Raw genomic sequence first — 20,805 nt, 5'->3', positions numbered from 1 at the left:
AATGAAGGTTACCTGGTTAGGGGGCCACTCAGAAGCTTCTCCCCACCTGCAACAAAACCCTAGCTATGCCTCTGACAACAGCAGATTGTATACGGACTGCACACGGATGACAAAATATCGTCCTGCTGTCCTGGATGAGAATGGGACCACGTTACACGTGTGAGGGATCCCTGACGTCTGTGTACTCGGCACACGGACAGATTACATGCTCTGCTGGATGAGACAATAATGGCGTCTCTGCTGCCAGGGAATGACACAAGGTGTTGGAGAAGCTACGAGAAATTGCCTGGTGACGTCGGGTTTATCGAGCGATTTATCTGTAGCCATTTCCTGGCCATGGGGATGAGCAGCCCAGAAGATAGAGTAGAATATAGCGCAGTGCAGGGCAGCTTTTATTCCAGAGCCAGGAACACCAGCTACAATGGAGGCGACGGCCCTATAACGGAGGCGACGGCCCTATAACGGAGGCGACGGCCCTATAACGGAGGCGACGGCCCTATAACGGAGGCGACGGCCCTATAACGGAGGCGACGGCCCTATAATGGAGGCGAGTCGACCCTGCAATGCAGACCACCCTCACACCAGCACTCCCCTCAGAAATTGCCTGGTGACGTCGGGTTTATCGAGCGGTTTATCTGCAGCCATTTCCTGGCCATGGGTATGAGCAGCCCAGAAGATAGAGTAGAATATAGCACAGTGCAGTTTTTATTCCTGAACCAGGAACACCAGCTAAAATGGAGGCGACGGCCCTATAACGGAGGCGACGGCCCTATAATGGAGGCGACCCTGCAATGCAGACCACCCTCACATTACCAGCACTCCCCTCAGTATAGGAGGCGCCGCTGCCTGGTGACGTAGGGAACGACACGTACTTAGGAGAGAACACAAAGCGGAGGGGGCGGAGTCTGCTCCACCAATCAGTGGGCCGGATTAGCCGTGCGGCCGGCGCAGCTGATGAGAGGAAGGCTTCATAGACAGCAGACTCCGGGGACCGCGGGGCCCTGCGTTGTTCACTTTCCGGGGTAGGATGGCAGACAGCGGGCCCCGGTACCGGCTCCTGGTCGGGATGAATATGTCACTGGCAGAGGCGAGACAGCTGCTGTGTCCGGACGGGAGCCCGTGGATCTGGCTGCTGCTGGAGCAGTGTGTGCGGGACGTATGGGAGCGCTGGAGTGTGGCCGTAGGACTGCTGTCCATCTGCTGCTTCCTGTTTGCAGCTCTGCCGTAAGTAAGCATGGTGTGGGTGACAGTGCTGGGCATGGAGGGCATGGGGGACCTGCCTGCTGATAGGCCTGTGGCCTGCTGCCCAAGAAGGGGCCTGAACCCTCAGTGCAGCGCTGGACCCCACTGTGCTATAATGGGGCCCCACATCCATACGTCCCGGACCATCCCGCCATCACAGGCGTCCTGCGGAGATCCCCCGGGGAGGATGCCAGGAGCCGCGTGCCCAGGAATCCTGTTAGCAGGAAAATGGGCTTCACTGCTGGCCTCCATTGCCTACACTGGGGCTCTTCATGGTTCTCTGATGGTTCCTATCACGTTAGCAGAGTGTCATTTCCATGTTTTTCAGTCTGCGGTGAATCCTCTAATGCAGCTGTGAGTCCAGTGCAAGCCGTCTGTGCTGTTCATATAAGTTGCATGTGACCCTAAGGCTACTTTCACACTTGCGTCGTTTGGCCTCCATCCCAATGCGTCGTTTTGGGGAAAAAAAATGCATCCTGCAAATGTGCCCGCAGGATGTTTTTTTCCCACAGACTTGTATTGCCGACGGATCGTGACGTATGGCCATACGTCGTGCACTGGATGCGTCATGTTTTGGCAGACCGTCGTCATGAAAAAATGTTCAAGGGAATGTTTTTTCGTACGTCGGATCCGCTATTTCCTACGGCGCATGCGCGGCTGGAACTCTGCCCCCTCCTCCCCGGGACTTAGAATGGGCAGCGGATGCGTTGAAAAACTGCATCCGCTGCCCACGTTGTGCCGAATTGTCACAATGTCCGTCGGTACATCGCGCTGACGCTTAGCGACGGCTGCGTACCGACACAAGTGTGAAAGAAGCCTTAGAACCGCCGCTCTCCTCTGCTTATCGTCCGCTCTGCTGCTATCTAGTTGCTGCTGTACAAGGTAGTGAACCTGTCACCTGATTCATGCTGCCCAAACCTCAGGCACCATGAATCCCAGCCGCACTATGGCAGCCAGATATCAATTTCTCTGAAATGTTCTGATGTTGCAGAGAATGGAATAAGTAAACGATCTGGCCGGAGTAGAGACTTCTCTGGCGCCTCTCATGGCCGACTTCTCCCAGCCCTGCTAAAGGTGATTGATCGGTGTCTCACCATGGGAAAGGTAAGCCGGCCATGAGAGGTGCCAGTCGTATCTTCTCGCCAGATATTCTATTTGTATATTTCTCTATGTTCTGATGTATCAGGAAAAAAAATATCTGCATTAAGCCAGTGTCTGATATGTTGCCCAAGGTTTGGATATCAGGTGTCAGGTTCCCTTTAAATGTTGTTTATCTGCCTATTACCACTATTTCCACAGGTAACTGGTGTTGTGGAAGGTGCCCCGTGCCCTTTACCACAGTGTAAAGGCTCAGCTTTAGGCCTCGCTCATGCGGCTTATAAGGGTATGTGTCCACGTTCAGGAAATGCTACATGTTTGACGCAGCGTCCAGATGTTACAGCATAGTGGAGGGGATTTCATGAAATCCTGTCTCCACTATGCAATAAAAGACGCATGCGGCACACCCGAGAAAACTCACATGCGGCGCGTCTTTTAAGAACGCAGCATGTCCTTACATTGCAGAGAAAACTCAAGGACAACTCAGGTGACCTGCCAGTGACCTCAGGTGCAGATTTGGTCAGGATTTTACCTGCATAAAATCCTGACCAAATCCTGAAGCAATCCTGAACGTGGACACATACCCCAAGACGGCCGAGGGCAATGCGATGTTTTATCAGATAGCACTCAGATCAGTGTTAGGGCTTGTTCACACTTTGCAGACTTTGCTGCGGATTTTTCCGCAGCGGATTTGGAAAAACCGCAGTGCAAAACCGCTGCGGTTTTCACTGCGGATTTTCCTGCGGTTTCTTCTGCGGATTCCTCTGCGGGTTTTCAACAGCACTTTCCTATTGGTGCATGTTGAAAACCGCTGCGGAATCCGCAGAAAGAAGTGACATGCTCCTTCTTTTTTTCCGCAGCAATTCCGCACGGTTTTTAAAGGGATTTTCCGGAATGTGGGCACAGCGGTTTTTGTTTTCCATAGGGTAACATTGTACTGTACCCTGCATGGAAAACTGCTGCGGATCCGCAGTGTCAAAACCGCTGCGGATCCGCATCAAAAACCGCAAAGTGCTAACATAGCCTTATACTATGGGGCAGTGCAGACCTGCGATTATTTTGTCATGCCGATTCAGTCAGCATGCTGCGATGGCAGTGAGACTTCTTACTCGCACCCCCATACAAGTGTATGAGTGTGTGTGACGCATCGGATTGCACTCGGATGTCATCCCAGTGCAGTGCAATATATGCCGAGACATGCAATGGAGGAGATGGAGAAATTACTATCTTAGGCTACGTTCACATTAGCGTTGTGCGACGCAGCGTTGGGCGACGCATGCGTCATGCACCCCTATATTTAACATGGGGGCGCATGGACATGCGTTGCATTTGCATTTTGTGACGCATGCGTCGCTGCGGCGCACGCGTCAGGGCGCACAGGACGCAGCAAGTTGCATTTTTTGTGCATCCAAAATCAAGCAAAAAAAGACGCATGCGTCACAAAACGCTGCGTTGTGCATGCGTTCACATTTGCGTTGTGCGTCGCCGACGCTGCGGCACACAACGCAAATGTGAACGTAGCCTAAGTCTCCTCTGCACCTGTGCTGTGATTCTTTCATGCAAGAGGATCATATGTCACAAAGATGACACTTGGATCAGACTGATAGTTTCAGCCGAGTGTCACTTGCATAATCGTCCTAATTCTCTCGCCCTGGAGCCTGGAAGAAATCATTAGCATAAACACAGAATATAACATTTCTCAGCAACAAGACCATTGATATGAGGCATTCAGATAGGACAAGTGTAACATTTCTATTACCTGTATACCCATATTAATAGGTCATATACGTCCGGGGGGTGACAGATTCCCTTTAAAGTGGACTCCGGTGCGTGTTTCAAATCTGCAACTCGTTAATTTTTCCTGTGAATACGCAGAGTTTTAAAAGCAGATTTTCCCCATACAATTGCATTAGACGCGGAAAATCCCATAGGTTAAAAAATGCATGTGTATTTCTGCAGTGCAATCGCACTAAAGATACATTTGATCCGCTTACGGCTGTATCAATGAAGTTTTGTTAAAGCCAAATATCAGAAAGTTTCAAAAAACAAATACCAGCTTTATTTAAAATGTAACATGCCAACAAAAGTAAAAAACCGCAGCATAAAATGCAATAAAAGTGCATGTAAAAAAACCCAAAACACTGAACTAGGGTTGAGCGAAACGGATCGGTCATTTTCATAAATCGCTGACTTTCGGCAAAGTCGGGTTTCATGAAACCCGACCCATGCGGTCGGCGATTTTCGCGCCAAAGTCGCGTTTCATATGACGCGTTCAGCACCATTTCTCAGCCAATGAAGGTGGACGAAGAGTGTGGGCAGCATGATGACATAGGTCCTGGTCCCCACCATCTTAGAGAAGGGCATGACAGTGATTGGCTTGCTTTCTGCGGCGTCACAGGGGCTATAAAGGGGCGTGCACGCCGACCGCCATGTTACTGCTGCCGGTCTCAGCATAGGGAGAGGTTGCTGCAGCTTCATCAGAAGGGCTATAGTTAGGGAGGAAAGATAAACCCCCAAACAGCTTGTACTGTAGCGATTTCCACTGTCCAACACCACCTTTTCTTGGCAGGGACAGTGGAGGCTAGATTTCTGTGCATCAGCTCTGTAGCTTATAAGGCTCCCTGATAGCTGCATTGCTGTTTGTACGCCGCTGTGCAAACCAACTGCTTTTTTGAAAGCACAAATCCTGTTGCTCCTTTCTGCACAGCTGTCTTGTTTGTCCACACTTGTGTGCAGCAGCCCTTTTTATTGCTGCCTGCCATACTTTTCTGAGATTATTGTAGGGAGATAGTAATTGTACAGTCCCTTTTTATACATACATACATACATACATACATACATACATACATACATACATACATACATACATACATACATACATACATACATACATACATACATACATACATACATACATACATACATACATACAGTTAGGTCCATATATATTTGGACAGAGACAACATTTTTCTAATTTTGGTTATAGGCATTACCACAATGAATTTTAAACAAAACAATTCAGATGCAGTTGAAGTTCAGACTTTCAGCTTTCATTTGAGGGTGTCCACATTAAAATTGGATGAAGGGTTTAGGAGTTTTAGTGCCTTAGCATGTGCCATCCTGTTTTTAAAGGGACCAAAAGTAATTGGACAATTGACTCCAAGGCTATTTCATGGACAGGTGTGGGCAATCCCTTCGTTATGTCATTCTCAATTAAGCAGATAAAAGGCCAGGAGTTGATTTGAGGTGTGGTGCTTGCATTTGGAAGGTTTTGCTGTGAAGTAAACATGCGGTCAAAGGAGCTCTCCATGCAGGTGAAACAAGCCATCCTTAAGCTGCAAAAACAGAAAAAACCCATCCGAGAAATTGCTACAATATTAGGAGTGGCAAAATCTACAGTTTGGTGCATCCTGAGAAAGAAAGAAAGCACTGGTGAACTCATCAATGCAAAAAGACCTGGGCGCCCACGGAAGACAACAGTGGTGGATGATCGCAGAATAATCTCCATGGTGAAGAGAAACCCCTTCACAACAGCCAACCAAGTGAAGAACACTCTCCAGGAGGTAGGCGTATCAATATCCAAATCTACCATAAAGAGAAGACTGCATGAAAGTAACTACAGAGGGTTCACTGCACGGTGCAAGCCACTCGTAAGCATCAGGAATAAAAAGGCTAGACTTGACTTTGCTAAAAACCATCTAAAAAAGCCAGCACAGTTCTGGAAGAACATTCTTTGGACAGATGAAAGCAAGATTAACCTCTACCAGAATGATGGAAAGAGATAAGTATGGCGAACGCGTCGTGCAGCTCATGATCCAAAGCATACCACATCATCTGTAAAACACGGCGGAGGCAGTGTGATGGCTTGGGCATGCATGGCTGCCAGTGGCACTGGGTCACTCGTGTTTATTGATGATGTGACACAGGACAGAAGCAGCCGAATGAATTCTGAGGTATTCAGAGCCATACTGTGTGCTCAGATCCAGCCAAATGCAGCAAAACTGATTGGTCGTCGTTTCATACTACAGATGGATAATAACCCAAAACATAAAGCCAAAGCAACCCAGGAGTTTATTAAAGCAAAGAAGTGGCATATTCTTGAATGACCAAGTCAGTCACCTGATCTCAACCCAATTGAGCATGCATTTCACTTATTAAAGACTAAACTTCAGACAGAAAGGCCCACAAACATACAGCAACTGAAAACCACCGCAGTGAAGGCCTGGCAGAGCATCAAAAAGGTGGAAACACAGCGTCTGGTGATGTCCATGAGTTCAAGACTTCAGGCAGTCATTGCCAACAAAAGGTTTTCAACCAAGTACTAAAAATGAACATTTTATTTAAAATTATTGAATCTGTCCAATTACTTTTGGTCCCTTTAAAAACAGGGTGGCACATGTTAAGGAGCTGAAACTCCTAAAACCTTCATTCAAGTTTAATGTGGATACCCTCAAATGAAGGCTGAAAGTCTGAACTTCAACTGCATCTGAATATTTTTTTTTTTAATTTGCTGTGGTAATGTTTATAACCAAAATTAGAAAAATGTTGTCTCTGTCCAAATATATATGGACCTAACTGTGTGTGTATATATATATATATATATATATATATATATATATATATATATATATATATATATATATATATATATATATATATATATATATAATCTTCCAGCCACTTTCTGCCCCTGAAACTGTGTAGTGTAAAACAGTGGGCCTGTATTTTTCTGCACTGTCCCACACCTAAAAAGGGGAGATTAATATTGGCAAATCTGTGCAATTGCGCCAGTCCTGTCTGTGGTATCTGTCAGTCATTTTCTGCCACAGAAACTATTCTATAATACAGTGGGCCTGATTTTTCTGCTGTCTCCCACACATAAAAAAGGGAGATTTAAATTCGCAACAAGTTTACATAAACCTTCTACCTGGTTTTACAGGACCATATAACGGTCTGGTGGAAGAGGTCGTGGCCGTGGGCGGTCATTGCCAGCTGATAATGATGGTAGTTGTGGTGGTCGTGGGAAAAGCAATATAGCCCCTATGTCTCGAGTTGTTGATCCAGCGTCATCGTCTGGCTACACAAGGCCTCGAACGCTCCCTTTTCTGGGAGTAGGAAAACGGCTTTTAAAGCCGGAGCAGCAGGAAAAAGTTTTGGCTTTCCTTGCTGCCTCTGCCTCTAGCTCTTTCGCCTCCTCTTCGGAAAGGGCAAAATTTAAAAGCAGCGTGTCGTCAGTGGATGCTCCCAGTCAGGAACAAGTCGCTTCCTTGTGTCCTTCACCCAGAACAACAGTGAAGGATGCGTCAGGCGACACAACAGGTTACTCCATGGATCTCTTTACACATACCGTGCCTGGGTTAGAAAGGGAAATTGTTAACAGGCCATGCCCATTACAAGATGAATCGGACATGGAGTGCACAGATCCACAGCTAAATCATTATGCTGTTCCATTGACTCAGATGACAACATTCCCCTCGCAGTGTACTGAGCCAGAATCTGACCCTGATGAGACTATGGTGCCCCGTCCCGAACGCTATAGCACCGGCTTACACGGTGACACAGAGGAAGGTGCACAGGACATAGAAGAGGAGGTGATAGATGACCCAGTTGTTGACCCCGATTGGCAGCCATTGGGGGAACAGGGTGCCGCTGGCAGTAGCTCTGAAGCGGAGGAGGAGCCGCAGCAGGCATCAACATCTCAACAGCTTTCATCTGGCAGGCCCGTATCTGGCCAAAAACGTGTGTCAAAACAAAAAACAGTTGTAGGACATCGTGGCCATCCGGTTAAAGTAGCACAGTGTGCAATGCCTGAAAAGGTATTCGATAGTAGGAAGAGTGCAGTCTGGCAATTTTTTTAACTAAGATCCGAATGATCAGCGCAAAGTGATCTGTAAGAAATGCTCAAAGACCTTTAGCAGAGGTCAGAATGTCCAAAATTTAAATACAACTTGCATGCGTAGACATTTAACCGCCATGCACTTGCAAGCCTGGACTAACTACCAAACGTCCCGTAACGTTGTTGCACCCGCTCACAATGAAGCTAGTCAGCAACGCTACATTCCTTCCCTCACTGTAAGCCCACCGTTTGACACCACCTGCAGCAAATGTGGAGGTATCGTCGCAAGGCCGAAGCAGTCAGGGAATCGCCAGGTTCTTGGGAGGAAACACTGTATGTAGGCCAACAGCAAGAATACAATCGCCAACCCTCTGTCTGCCATGTCCACCACCACCCCCGCTAGTTCCACCATATGCAGCTCTCCAGTCCAGCTCACCCTACATGAGACTCTCGTTAGGAAAAGGAAGTACTCAGCCTCTCATCCGCATACACAGGGTTTGAACGCCCACATTGCTAGACTAATCTCGTTAGAGATGATGCCCTACCGGTTGGTTGAAAGCGAAGCTTTCAAAGCCCTGATGGCCTACGCAGTACCACACTATGACCTACCCAGTCGACACTTCTTTGCAAGAAAAGCCATCCCAGGCCTCCACCAGCATGTCAAAGACCGAATTGTCCATGCACTCAGGCAATCTGTCAGTAGAAAGGTGCACCTCACAACAGATGCATGGACCAGTAGGCATGGCCAGGGACGTTATGTGTCCATCACGGCACACTGGTTTAATGTGGTGGATGCAGGGTCCACAGAGGACAGCCATAGTGGGACAGTTCTGCCTTGCCCACGGTCTAGGAAACAGTTGGCTGTAGGCGTTCGCCTCCTCCTCCTTCAGAAGCGAAAACTCGTCCACAGACCGCAGTTGCACGACCACTCCATCCGCAGCTGCCAGTGTTGCACACGAGGTGTCACATTATGGAACAGCTAGTGGTAAGCGTCAGCAGGCTGTACTGGCAATGAAGTGTTTGGGCGACAACAGACACACCGCGGAAGTTCTGGCCGAGTTCTTGCAGCAAGAAACTCATTCATGGCTGGGCAGTGTACATCTTGAGGCAGGCAAGGTAGTCAGTGATAACGGAAGGAATTTTATGGCTGCCATAACCCTTTCAGAACTGAAACACATACCTTGCCTGGCTCACACCTTGAACCTGGTGGTGCAGTGCTTTCTGAAAAGTTATCCGGGGTTACCCGCCCTGCTCCTGAAGGTGCGAAGACTTTGCTCGCACATCCGCCGTTCGCCCGTACACTCCAGCCGTATGCAGAACCATCAGCGATCTTTGAAGCTTCCCCAGCACTGCCTAATAATCGACGTTGCAACAAGGTGGAACTCCACACTGCACATGCTTCAGAGGCTGTGCGAACAGAGGCGTGCTGTTATGTATTTGTGGGAGGATACACATACACGGGCAGGCAGTTGGATGGCAGACGTGGAGTTGTCTGGTGTGCAGTGGTCGAAGCTCCAAGACCTCTGTCAAGTCCTTCAGTGTTTTGAGGAATGCACACGCCTGGTTAGTGCAGACAACGCCATCATAAGCATGAGCATCCCCCTAATGCGTCTGCTGATGCAAAGTTTGACGCACATAAAGGAGCAGGCGTCTGCAGCCGAGGACGAGGGAAGCCTTGATGAGTCAGCCATTGTCTGCTCAGGAAAGTCTCCTGGACGAGGTGGCGGACGAAGAGGAGGAGGATGATGGGGATGAATATCTATAGGAGGAGGAAGCTTCTCAGGGGGCAATACAAACTGGTGGCTTTGCAAGGTCAGGTACAGGGTTTTTGCGGGAGACAAGTGATGTTGATTTGCCAGAAAGTGCTCCTCAACCCAGCACAAGCAGTGAATTGACACCTGGAACATTGGCCCACATGGCGGATTATGCCTTGCGTATCCTAAAAAGGGACCCCCGCATTATCAAAATGATGACTGATGACGATTTCTGGTTGGCCTGCCTCCTGGATCCATTCTATAAAGGGAAATTGCAAAATATCATGCCACATGAGAACCTTGAGCAAATATTGGCTACCAAACAAGCAACTCTTGTAGACCGTTTGGTTCAGGCATTCCCAGCACACAGCGGCGGTGATGGTTCTCACACGAGCTGCAGGGGGCAACATGGCAGAGGTGTTAGAGGTGCACAAATCGGAAGTGGCGTTGGACAGAGGGGTTTTATGACCAGGTTGTGGAGTGATTTCGCAATGACCGCAGACACGACAGGTACTGCAGCATCAATTCAAAGTGACAGGAGACAACATTTGTCCAGTATGGTTACCAACTATTTTTCCTCTCTTATCGATGTTCTCCCTCAACCGTCATTCCCCTTTGATTACTGGGCATCCAAAATAGACACCTGGCCTGAATTGGCAGAATATGCATTACAAGAGCTTGCTTGCCCAGCTGCTAGTGTGCTGTCAGAGTATTCAGTGCTGCTGGTTCAATACTGACCGAAAAAAGGACTCGTCTGGCTACCCAAAATGTTGATGATCTAACCTTCATTAAAATGAACCACTCATGGATTTCTAATTATTTTGCCCCACCTTTCCCGGCTGACACCTAGCTTTCCTGTAAAAAGGTCTTGCTTTTGGACTGGTCTTACTGACTGTTCCAATTTCTCAATTTGCAGCTGCTGTATGTCCAGCATACGACATTTTTAAACCAATCTAAATGGGCCGACTCCACCCACGGGGCCGTAGTCAGTCACCACTTGGCGCAAGCACCCGTGAGAGTGCCGTTTGTCTGAAGAGATGGGTGGGCCCACTTTTGGGCGACGGCACTGGCACAGGGTCCCTCATAGTACAATGAAGTGTCTCTGGCAGTGGTGGTGCGCACCCAATGTCAGACACACCGTTGTAACACGAGGGGCCCTGGGCCAGTGCCGCCGCCCACGAGAGTGTTCCCCTCGCCTCCCCCCCCCCCCCCCAGCTCAAACAGTGCTCTACCACTTGCAAAATTATCTCTCACTGCTCCACCACTGTTTAGTCTATGCGGGTAAATCCTTCAATGGCACTTCCAATAACAATTTGTTGACATGTATGATGCTAGTAAAAATATTCAGGGGCCCTGTCCTACATTTAGACCAGTTAATACTTTGCGCCAAGTACCAATGCCTGCAAGTCAGCAGAGGAGCCCACCCCTGTACCTAGGTATGCCACCTGTTTTATTTATTTTATTTTTTTTTGGCAAGACATTAACATGTATTTATTATTTTGGAGTACTAACTGTCAGACACTCCTTCCAATTATCCTCCGCTGACCACACCAATGTACCCCTGCAACCTAATTAAACCTGCATTGAGCCTAATTTTTGTTATTTTAGGCCTAGTAAGTCTGTCTGCGGTCACTCCTTCCAATTGTCCTCCGCTGACCACAGCAATGCTGCCTGTGTACCCCTGTAACCTTTTTTAAACCTTTATCGAGCCAACTTTGTGGTGTAAGGCCTACTACCAGTGTCTGTCTGTCTGCCACTCAATACAGCTGTCCTCCTCTTAAAAAAGCTGAGCTCCAATTGTCAGGTTTTCAGCCTATCGGAATTTGAAAACTGCATTGGGGCTACAAGTTTGGTTGGGTTCTACAAACGGTGTCTGCCGCTCCAAAGTGTTCTCCAGGTTTACTTTCCCGAGCTTCAATCTTCAGGCTCTTATTAAGTAGTTGTTAATATAACACTGCATTAGGCCTACTAGTTTGGTTGGGCCCTAACGGTGTCTGCCGCACCTTGGTGTTGTCCTCCACTGAACAAAGCTGAGCTTCAATCTTCAGGCTTTCGGCCTATATCAGATATTAAACTGCATTTGGCCTACTAATTTGGTTGGGGCCTACTAACGGTGTCTGCCGCGCCTTGGTGTTCTCCTGTGCTTTTCTCCTGAGCTTCAATCTTCAGGCTTTCGGCCTGTATTTAGAATTTTAAACGGCATTTGGGCTACTAGTTTGGGTGTGCCTACTAACGGTGTCTGCCGCTCCTTGCTGTTCTCCTCCACTGAACAAAGCAGTGCCGTCTGTTTACTACTGTTACCAATTTTGAACTGCATTTAGCCCACTTTATATCTGTGTTTCCTCCTCACCCTTCCCATTGCCCAGCCACTGCTAGATGAGTCTGCTGGTACATTGACCCAGACCACTACATTCCCCTTGCACGCTACACAGCCAGAATCTGACCCTGTTTAAAGTCAGGTTCCCCTTCCCGCATGTTATACCACCTTACACGGGGACAAAGAGGAAGGTGCAAATGAAAGTGCAGGTTCCTTCATCAGGTGGGGGAGCATACTCGTTGGCGACGTCACTGGCACAGGGCCCCTCATAGTACGCAAAAGTGTCTCTGCCGGTGGGAGGCGCCCCCGCTGTGCAAACACACCGCCGTACTTTGAGGGGCCCTGTGCCAGTGCCAATGCGAACGAGTGGGCCCCCCCTGCTTGCTCAGGATCACAGCACTTGCAAAGTTGAAATACTTACCTCTCCCTGCTCCACCGCCGTGACGTAGTCAACGTTTCCTGGGCCCACTAAAAACTTGAACCAGCCCTACCCCCCACAACTTTGGCCAAATGACCCCCAATTTCCAATGCCCAACTATTATTATAAAGTAAATTAAGATTGACAAGCTTCAGTAACAAGAATGGATGTTTTTGCCATTAAAATGGGCACTGTAGGTGTTTTCCTGGCCTCCACTCACTGCCGACTATGCTTCCCCATTGACTTGCATTGGGTTTCGTGTTTTGGTCGATCCCCCGACTTTTCGTGATAATCGGCCGATTTCACTCGACTCGACTTTTGAGAAAGTTAAGACTCGATCTTTAAAAAAAAAAAAAAAAAAAGTAAGTCGCTCACTCCCTACTCAAAACTCAATGGGGAAAAAATAGCATAAGGGTATGTGCACACGTTAAGTATTTGCCGCAGAAATTTCTGCACCATTTATTCATTTTCTGGTAGGTAAACCGCAGTGTAAAATACCGTATAGACTCGAGTATAAGCCTACGGTGGGAAATGCAGCAGCTACTGGTAAATTTAAAAAATAAAAATAGATACCAATAAAAGTAAAATAAATTGAATCATCAGTAGGTTAAGTGTTTTTGAATATCCATATTGAATCAGGAGCTCCATATAATGCTCCATACAGTTCATGATTGGCCCCATAAGACGCTCAATACAAAATATGCCCCATGTAATGCTCCATACAGTTCATGATGGGCCCCATAAGACGCTCCATACAAAAGATATGCCCCATATAATGCTGCACAAAGGTTAATAATGGCCCCATAAGATGCTCCATAAAATACGCCCCATTTGATGCTCCATAAAGGTTGATGGCCCCATGAGATGCTCCATAGAATAATATGCCCCATATGCTGCTGCGATTAACCCCTTCAAGACGCAGCCCTTTCTTTTTTGCGATTTCGTTTTTCACTCCCCTCCTTCCCAGAGCCATTACTTTTTTTTATTTTTCTGTCAATATGGCCATGTGAGGGCCTTTTTTTTTTTTTTTTTTTTTTTTTTTTTTTGCGGGACGAGTTGTACTCTTGAACAACACCATTGGTTTTACCATGTCTTGTACTAGAGAACAACACCAACCCAGGAGACGGAAATCAAGGAGAAAGAGAACTACAGCCAAGGAGTTCATATAATTATATTTTTATTAGGGCAAATAGCAGAACAATATATAAAAAAAATTTTTTATTTAACAAAAATATTAAAAAATATACCGTATATACTCGAGTATAAGCCGAGATTTTCAGCCCAAATTTTTGGGCTGAAAGTGCCCCCTCGGCTTATACTCGAGTCATGATCGGTGGTGGGGTCGGCGGGTGAGCACTGTCATATACTTACCTGCTTCCGGGGCTCCTGGCGCTCCCCCTGCATGTCCCACTGTCTCCGGGTGCCGCAGCCTCTTCCCCTGAGTGGTCACGTGGGACCGCTCATTAGAGAAATGAATAGGCTGCTCCACCTCCCATAGGGGTGGAGCCGCCTATTCATTTCTCTAATGAAGCGGTGCCGGTGACCGCTGACAGAGGAAGAGGCTGCGGCACCGAAGACAGGCAGGGGGAAGGAGCGGGACGCCGGGAGCAGGTAAGTATTACATATTCACCTGTCCGCGTTCCACACGCCGGGCATCGCGCCATCTTCCAGACGTCTCTCTGCACTGACTGCAGGCAGAGGGTGCGATGACGCATATAGTGTGCGCGCCGCCCTCTGCCTGATCAGTCAGTGCGGAGAGACGCCGGGAAGATGGCGCCGAGGAGCTGCAAGCAAGACAGGTGAGTATGTGTTTTTTTTTTTTTCTTATTGCAGCAGCACAGATTTATGTGGAGCATCTATGGGGCAATGGTGCAGAGCACTATATGGCAGAGCTATGGGGCAACAGTGCAGAGCACTATATGGCACAGCTATGGGGCAACGGTGCAGAGCACTATATGGCACAGCTATGGGGCAATGGTGCAGAGCACTATATGGCACAGCTATGGGACAACGGTGCAGAGCCCTATATGGCAGAGCTATGGGGCAACAGTGCAGAGCACTATATGGCACAGCTATGGAGCAACGGTGCATAGCACTATATGGCACAGCTATGGGGCAATGGTGCAGAGCATTATATATATGGCACAGCTGTCTATGGGGCAACGGTGCAGAGCATTGTATATATGGCACAGCTTTATGTGGAGTATCTATGGGGCAACGGTGCAGAGCATTGTATATATGGCACAGCTTTATGTGGAGCATCTATGGGGCCATAATGAATGGTATGGAGTATCTATTTCTAATTTTGAAATTCACCGGTACCTGCTGCATTTTCTACCCTAGGCTTATACTCGAGTCAATAAGTTTTCCCAGTTTTTTGTGGCAAAATTAGGGGGGTCGGCTTATACTCGGGTCGTCTTATACTCGAGTATATACGGTATATATATTTATACATCAAATATTAAAAAATGTGCAACGTGAGATAAAAAGGTACAAATAATTGATAAGAGGTCCTATGACCGGAATAGATATAAATAAAACACTGATCTCAGGCCATAAATAAAAAAAGATAATTTTTTATATATAAAAATATGTATATATATATAAAAAATGAGGAGGCACAATATATATAAAAGAATTAATGTGAAAAAAAGGGGGTGAAACACTGTAGACAGCAAAATATCAACTGCAAAGGGATAAAGTGCATAAGTGTCATAACATCAGTAGAAGGGAGGGGGAGTTCATGTAAATACAAAAACCTCCTAAAAGTGCATCAAATAAGCAAACCCAAACTGTGAATCTTATCACACAGTAAATAACTTGTGACACTGTGAATAATTAGTGATAAAAGAAAAGCTTAGTGCCGAAAAAAAAAAAAAAAAAAAAAAAAAAAAAAGTAGCCTCATGGATAAAATGCTGCTTAAATGCAGCTGAACCGGAGATCAAGCAAGGAAGATAGATTATATAAAACCGGACATAGGTAGCATTTAAGCAGCATTTTATCCATGAGGCTACTTTTTTTTTTTTTTTTTTTCGGCACTAAGCTTTTCTTTTATCACTAATTATTCACAGTGTCACAAGTTATTTACTGTGTGATAAGATTCACAGTTTGGGTTTGCTTATTTGATGCACTTTTAGGAGGTTTTTGTATTTACATGAACTCCCCCTCCCTTCTACTGATGTTATGACACTTATGCACTTTATCCCTTTGCAGTTGATATTTTGCTGTCTACAGTGTTTCACCCCCTTTTTTTCACATTAATTCTTTTATATATATTGTGCCTCCTCATTTTTTATATATATATACATATTTTTATATATAAAAAATTATCTTTTTTTATTTATGGCCTGAGATCAGTGTTTTATTTATATCTATTCCGGTCATAGGACCTCTTATCAATTATTTGTACCTTTTTATCTCACGTTGCACATTTTTTAATATTTGATGTATAAATATATATATATTTTTTAATATTTTTGTTAAATAAAAATTTTTTTTTATATATTGTTCTGCTATTTGCCCTAATAAAAATATAATTATATGAACTCCTTGGCTGTAGTTCTTTCTCCTTGATTTCCGTCTCCTGGGTTGGTGTTGTTCTCTACTATTTTTAGTGGTTTCCACTATCCATTAAACCACACTCCACGTAAATTATTTGTATTATTCTTATTATTATTATTTTTATATGCATTAGTGTGGTTTAATTTCCTTGTTGTTTTCATGTCTTGTACTAGAAAACGGGAAAAAAATTCCAAGTGTGGTGAAATTGCAAAAAAAAGTGCAATCCCATGCGTGTTTTTTGTTTGGCTTTTTTGCTAGGTTCACTAAATGCTAAAACTGACCTGATATGATTCTCCAGGTCATTCCGAGTTCATAAGGCTATGAAAATAAGGATGAATGACCTCGGGGAGATCAAAACAATCAAACACCGCGGAGACACCATCACGTGTTTCTCAACGCAGTGATCCAGAACACTGCCTCCATCCCTGATGGGAAATATGCAAATCTCCCTGAGGTCATTCATCCTTATGTTCATAGCCTTTTCACTAGGCACTGCTCCTAATAGCCAGTTTCCTACTCCACACTGAGGGGCAAATACCCCGAATCAGCTGTCAGTGGATGGATACCATGTTTTGGCATAGGTGGGTTTTCCTTTATTGGATGCTGCCCTTCCCGTGGTTGTTCCTTCCCGGTGAAAGACCTGGCTATTCATTGCTTGCGTTGAGAAACACGTGATGGTGTCTCCGCGGCTTTTCTACATGCAATTACGAGTTCATAGACACCAAACATGTGTAGGTTATTTTTTATCTAAGTGGTGAAAAAAAATTCCAAACTTTGCTAAAAAAAAAAAAAAAATGCGCCATTTTCCGATACCCGTAGCGTTTCCATTTTTCGGGATCTCGGGTCGGGTGAGGGCTTCTTTTTTGCGTGCCGAGCTGACTTTTTTTAATGATACCATTTTTGTGCAGATCGATCCTTTGATAGCCCGTTATTGCATTTAAATGCAATGTTGCGGCGACCAAAAAAACGTAATTCTGGCGTTTTGAATTTTTTTTGTCGCTACGCTGTTTAGCGATCCAGGTTAATCCTTTTTATTATTGATTGGGCAATTCTGAACGCGGCGATACCAAATGTGTGTTTGATTTTTTTTTTTTTTTTTTGAATGGGGCGAAAGGGGGGTGATTTAAACTTTTATATTTTATTTTTTTATATATTTTTTTTAAAAACCACTTTTTTTTTTTTTTTTTTTTTTTTTTCCTTTTGCTATGCTTCAGGCTAGAAGCCGGCATAGCCTGATCGGCTCTGCTACATAGCAGCGATCAGATCGCTGCTATGTAGCTGAATTACAGGCTTGCTATGAGCGCCGACCACAGGGTGGCGCTCACAGCAAGCCGGCATCAACAACCATAGAGGTCTCAAGCAGACCTCAGGTTGTCATGCCGACCCCCGATCATGTGACGGGGGTCGGCGATGCAAGCGTTTCCGGCTGCGCGGCCGGAAGCGGTAGTTAAATGCTGCTGTCGGCGTTTGACAGCAGCATTTAACTAGTTAATAGCCGGATGTGGAATCGCAAAACAGCTGACATGTCGCGACTTTGATGTGGGCTCAGCGCCGGAGCCCACATGAAAGGAGGAGACATGACATGTGCAGTACTAGTACGGCGCATGTCGTGAAGGGGGTAAAAAAAATTACATACTCTCCTCTTGTCGCTAGGGGCCAGGTGCACTGCGTACCGCTTTGTCTTCCGGGTCTCTGCAGTGACTGTTCAGGCAGAGGGCGTGCACTAACCACGTCATTGCGCCCTCTGACCTGAACGTCACAGATGGCGCGGAAGACACAGCATGGTGGTGGAACGAGGACAGGTGAATATTGCATGGCTCACCCCCTCCTGGTGCGGTCTCTGCAAGTCCCTGCTTTTCCGATAGACTCCGGAGCCGGCAGCTTGTTCCTGTGTTCAGTGGCCACGTGGTACTGCTCATTAAAGTAATGAATATGCGCTCCATGCCTTTGGGAGTGCATATTCATGAGCGGTGCCATGTGACTGCTGGTTGCCGTAGACCATCGGAGAAGCAGGGACTGCAGAGACCACGCCAGGAGAGGGTAAGTATGATGTCACCTGCCGCTCCCCCTGCCCCGCGGACCCCCTGGGACAATGACGCGAGTATAAGCCGAGAGGGGCACTTTCAGCCTAAAAAAATCGGCTGAAAATCTCGGCTTATACTCGAGTATATACGGTAAATGTTTTTTTACGTATGTTTTTGGCACAGATTTTTCTCCACTCATTAGAATGGGTGAAATTTGCTGCAAAAACACTTACAAAATTGACATAATGCAGATCTAAATCTGCACCAAAGTAAAAAGTAAGCAACGTGTGCATGAGACTTCAGGATTCTCATTCACTTTGCCAACATCGGGAAACCCTTCAAGTTTTGTTGAAAAACGCAACAAATCTGCAACATGTGTACGGGTCTTAATATGTGCAGGAAATGTGGGATTCTATAACCCGGATGTCCGGATCTCAGTCCTGCTTGATATTTAGGAAAACTTCTGTTGGTTCTTAAATAATAAAGAATGCTGCAGTGAGATGATGGGTGCAGATTAATTTGGAGGCATGCTGGTACAGTACATAGTTTGACCAATCTCGGTAATATCTCCAATATTTCGTGCTTTGGTGTCAGGGTGAGGGCTAAGGTGAATTATTATAACCTTTTATTGCAGATCCTGTACATTATTGTATTTTTTTTTTTTGTCTTTATTATCATTACAATTTGTAATAATTTTGCATGAAACTTCACTTTCGGAGTGTGGATTTTATTCTAGCTACTGTGTGCAGCAGTTTTGTAGCATAAAATACAACATAGTGTGCCCTGTTGTGGAAAAAAAAACATTTAAAATACTATCATCAAGCAGAGCAGCTTGCCCAATGCTAACCATGTGTAATATACGCACTGGTGGGATTCAGCTCCACTAGTCGGCTCATGCGGCTGCCAGGTGTGAATTGCATATTTGCAGCTGACTAGCGTCTCATTTGTTTTCTCTCAATAAAACACTGAGTGAATCAGGTTGGCTTTACTGCAAGTATGCATTTGGGAGATGGCGGTCACCAAGAAGAGCGTGGCTGTCTGTTACCCCTTGTGTGTGATCAGCAGATGTGGCCTCCAGATGTGGAGACCATGCAGATGGATCTCGAATGGATTTTGAGTGGTCTGTCTCCGTAGCTGCGATATGAGCTGGGAATATTACTCCATAACCAGACCAGCCTGCCATTCAGGAGTGTAGAGCAGCCATTGTTGGAGTTGCAGTGTCAGTAATTATTACACTGTGCCTTTGTTTTCCCCTCAGCCAGCTGTATGTTGCCCACAAGAACGGAAGAGTGGATCAAGCACTTTCTCTTGGATTTCTATTTTGCTGGTTCGGAGGGGACGTCACAAATTTTGTCGGGTCCTATTTAACCAAACAGCTTCCAATCCAGGTACATCAGTCAGAATCCAATGTAAGGTCGTTGCATCAAAAATTGTGCCCAAGGTTACTGATTAGAGTCCATAATTGCTTTTTCCTAAGGGCTCATGCAGATATCTGTTGCTCTCAGTCCTACCATGGACCACCGTGCACTGACTGGCCGTGGATCTCCCCACCCGGGCGTGACGGCCTCATAAAAACATATCTGTTGTGCTCTGGTCGAGAGGCCCGCGACAGTCCATGCAATATATTCCGTATTTGCACCAAGATCCATGGATGTCTGCATGAACCCTAACCGGTGTAGTAATGGAGTGAGTTATGCAAGACTCCTGGACATAATTTCCTATGGCATTTGTACTTGGTTTGTCCGGGACCATGATATTCACAACCATGTCATGGGATAAAGTTCTCAATATTCGATGCCAGAACACCCCATATTCATACACCGTATTGTGGCTGCTCTCAGCACAGCTTCTTTTAAAGTGAGTGGGAATTGAACTGCAGTGTACAGCGCTGTGGTGCTCTGGCTCTTTGTATTTCAGCCACCTGCAGGATGTATTAAGAGCTGATCAGTGGGGAAGGTTTCCGAGAGCGTAGATATCAGTGGTATAGTCCTGCACGCATCCATTTAACACCACAATCATGCTTGCTGTGCAGTAGAAAATGGACACCGCAATGACACCTGCTCACAACAGGCAACCACTGTCTATTAACTCAATTATTTTAGGTTTCTGGTCCTCTAGATTCCATGCTAATTTATTTGTACTTGTTTCTTTTCAGGTTGTCACTGCCATTTTTTATGTCAGCATGGATATAATTATGATATCTCAGTTTGTCTACTACAAATTGAAAAACAAGAGGCTAAAAGGTAATTATACATTTGTATTCATTGTGAGGTATGTGTCTCACGGAACAGCAATTCTCAGAGTATTGCAACCTGAAGAAGAAATGACTACAGTATGTGTTTCTTGTATATTTGTTATTTTGGCAGTATATATTCTACTAAAATAAGGATATTTAATAAATAACCTCTGAACAGGTTCTTGCTTGTGGTTTTGGCATTCTAGATTTCTTTTTTTGCATGCTGATAGTTTAGTGTTGGGGAAGAAAAAGTCCTATTCTATAGAATCCGGTTTAGACAAAAAAAAGATGCAGAACCAGATGCCTGTGTTTTTGGTG

General features: G+C 45.9%; 1 protein-coding gene across 2 annotated transcripts in view; it reads left to right on the top strand.

The window, feature by feature from the left end:
* The first annotated feature begins 896 nt into the window (after positions 1-896).
* Positions 897-20,805, top strand: part of LOC143808235 (lysosomal amino acid transporter 1 homolog) — a 52,411-nt gene continuing 32,502 nt past the window's right edge. The window contains exons 1-3 of one of the 2 annotated variants that reach the window (XM_077290686.1): positions 897-1,224; positions 19,510-19,639; positions 20,407-20,494. In XM_077290686.1, the coding sequence (XP_077146801.1) occupies positions 1,028-1,224; positions 19,510-19,639; positions 20,407-20,494 (415 nt within the window). In that variant the 5' untranslated portion in view covers positions 897-1,027. The remainder of the gene's footprint in view (positions 1,225-19,509; positions 19,640-20,406; positions 20,495-20,805) is intronic. The other variant, XM_077290688.1, reaches the window with a different exon arrangement.

Source organism: Ranitomeya variabilis, chromosome 2 (assembly GCF_051348905.1).
Source record: "Ranitomeya variabilis isolate aRanVar5 chromosome 2, aRanVar5.hap1, whole genome shotgun sequence".
Classification (NCBI taxonomy): Eukaryota; Metazoa; Chordata; class Amphibia; order Anura; family Dendrobatidae; genus Ranitomeya; species Ranitomeya variabilis.
The sequence above is the reverse complement of the archived record's forward strand: the minus strand, read 5'-3'. Positions and strand labels throughout refer to the sequence as shown.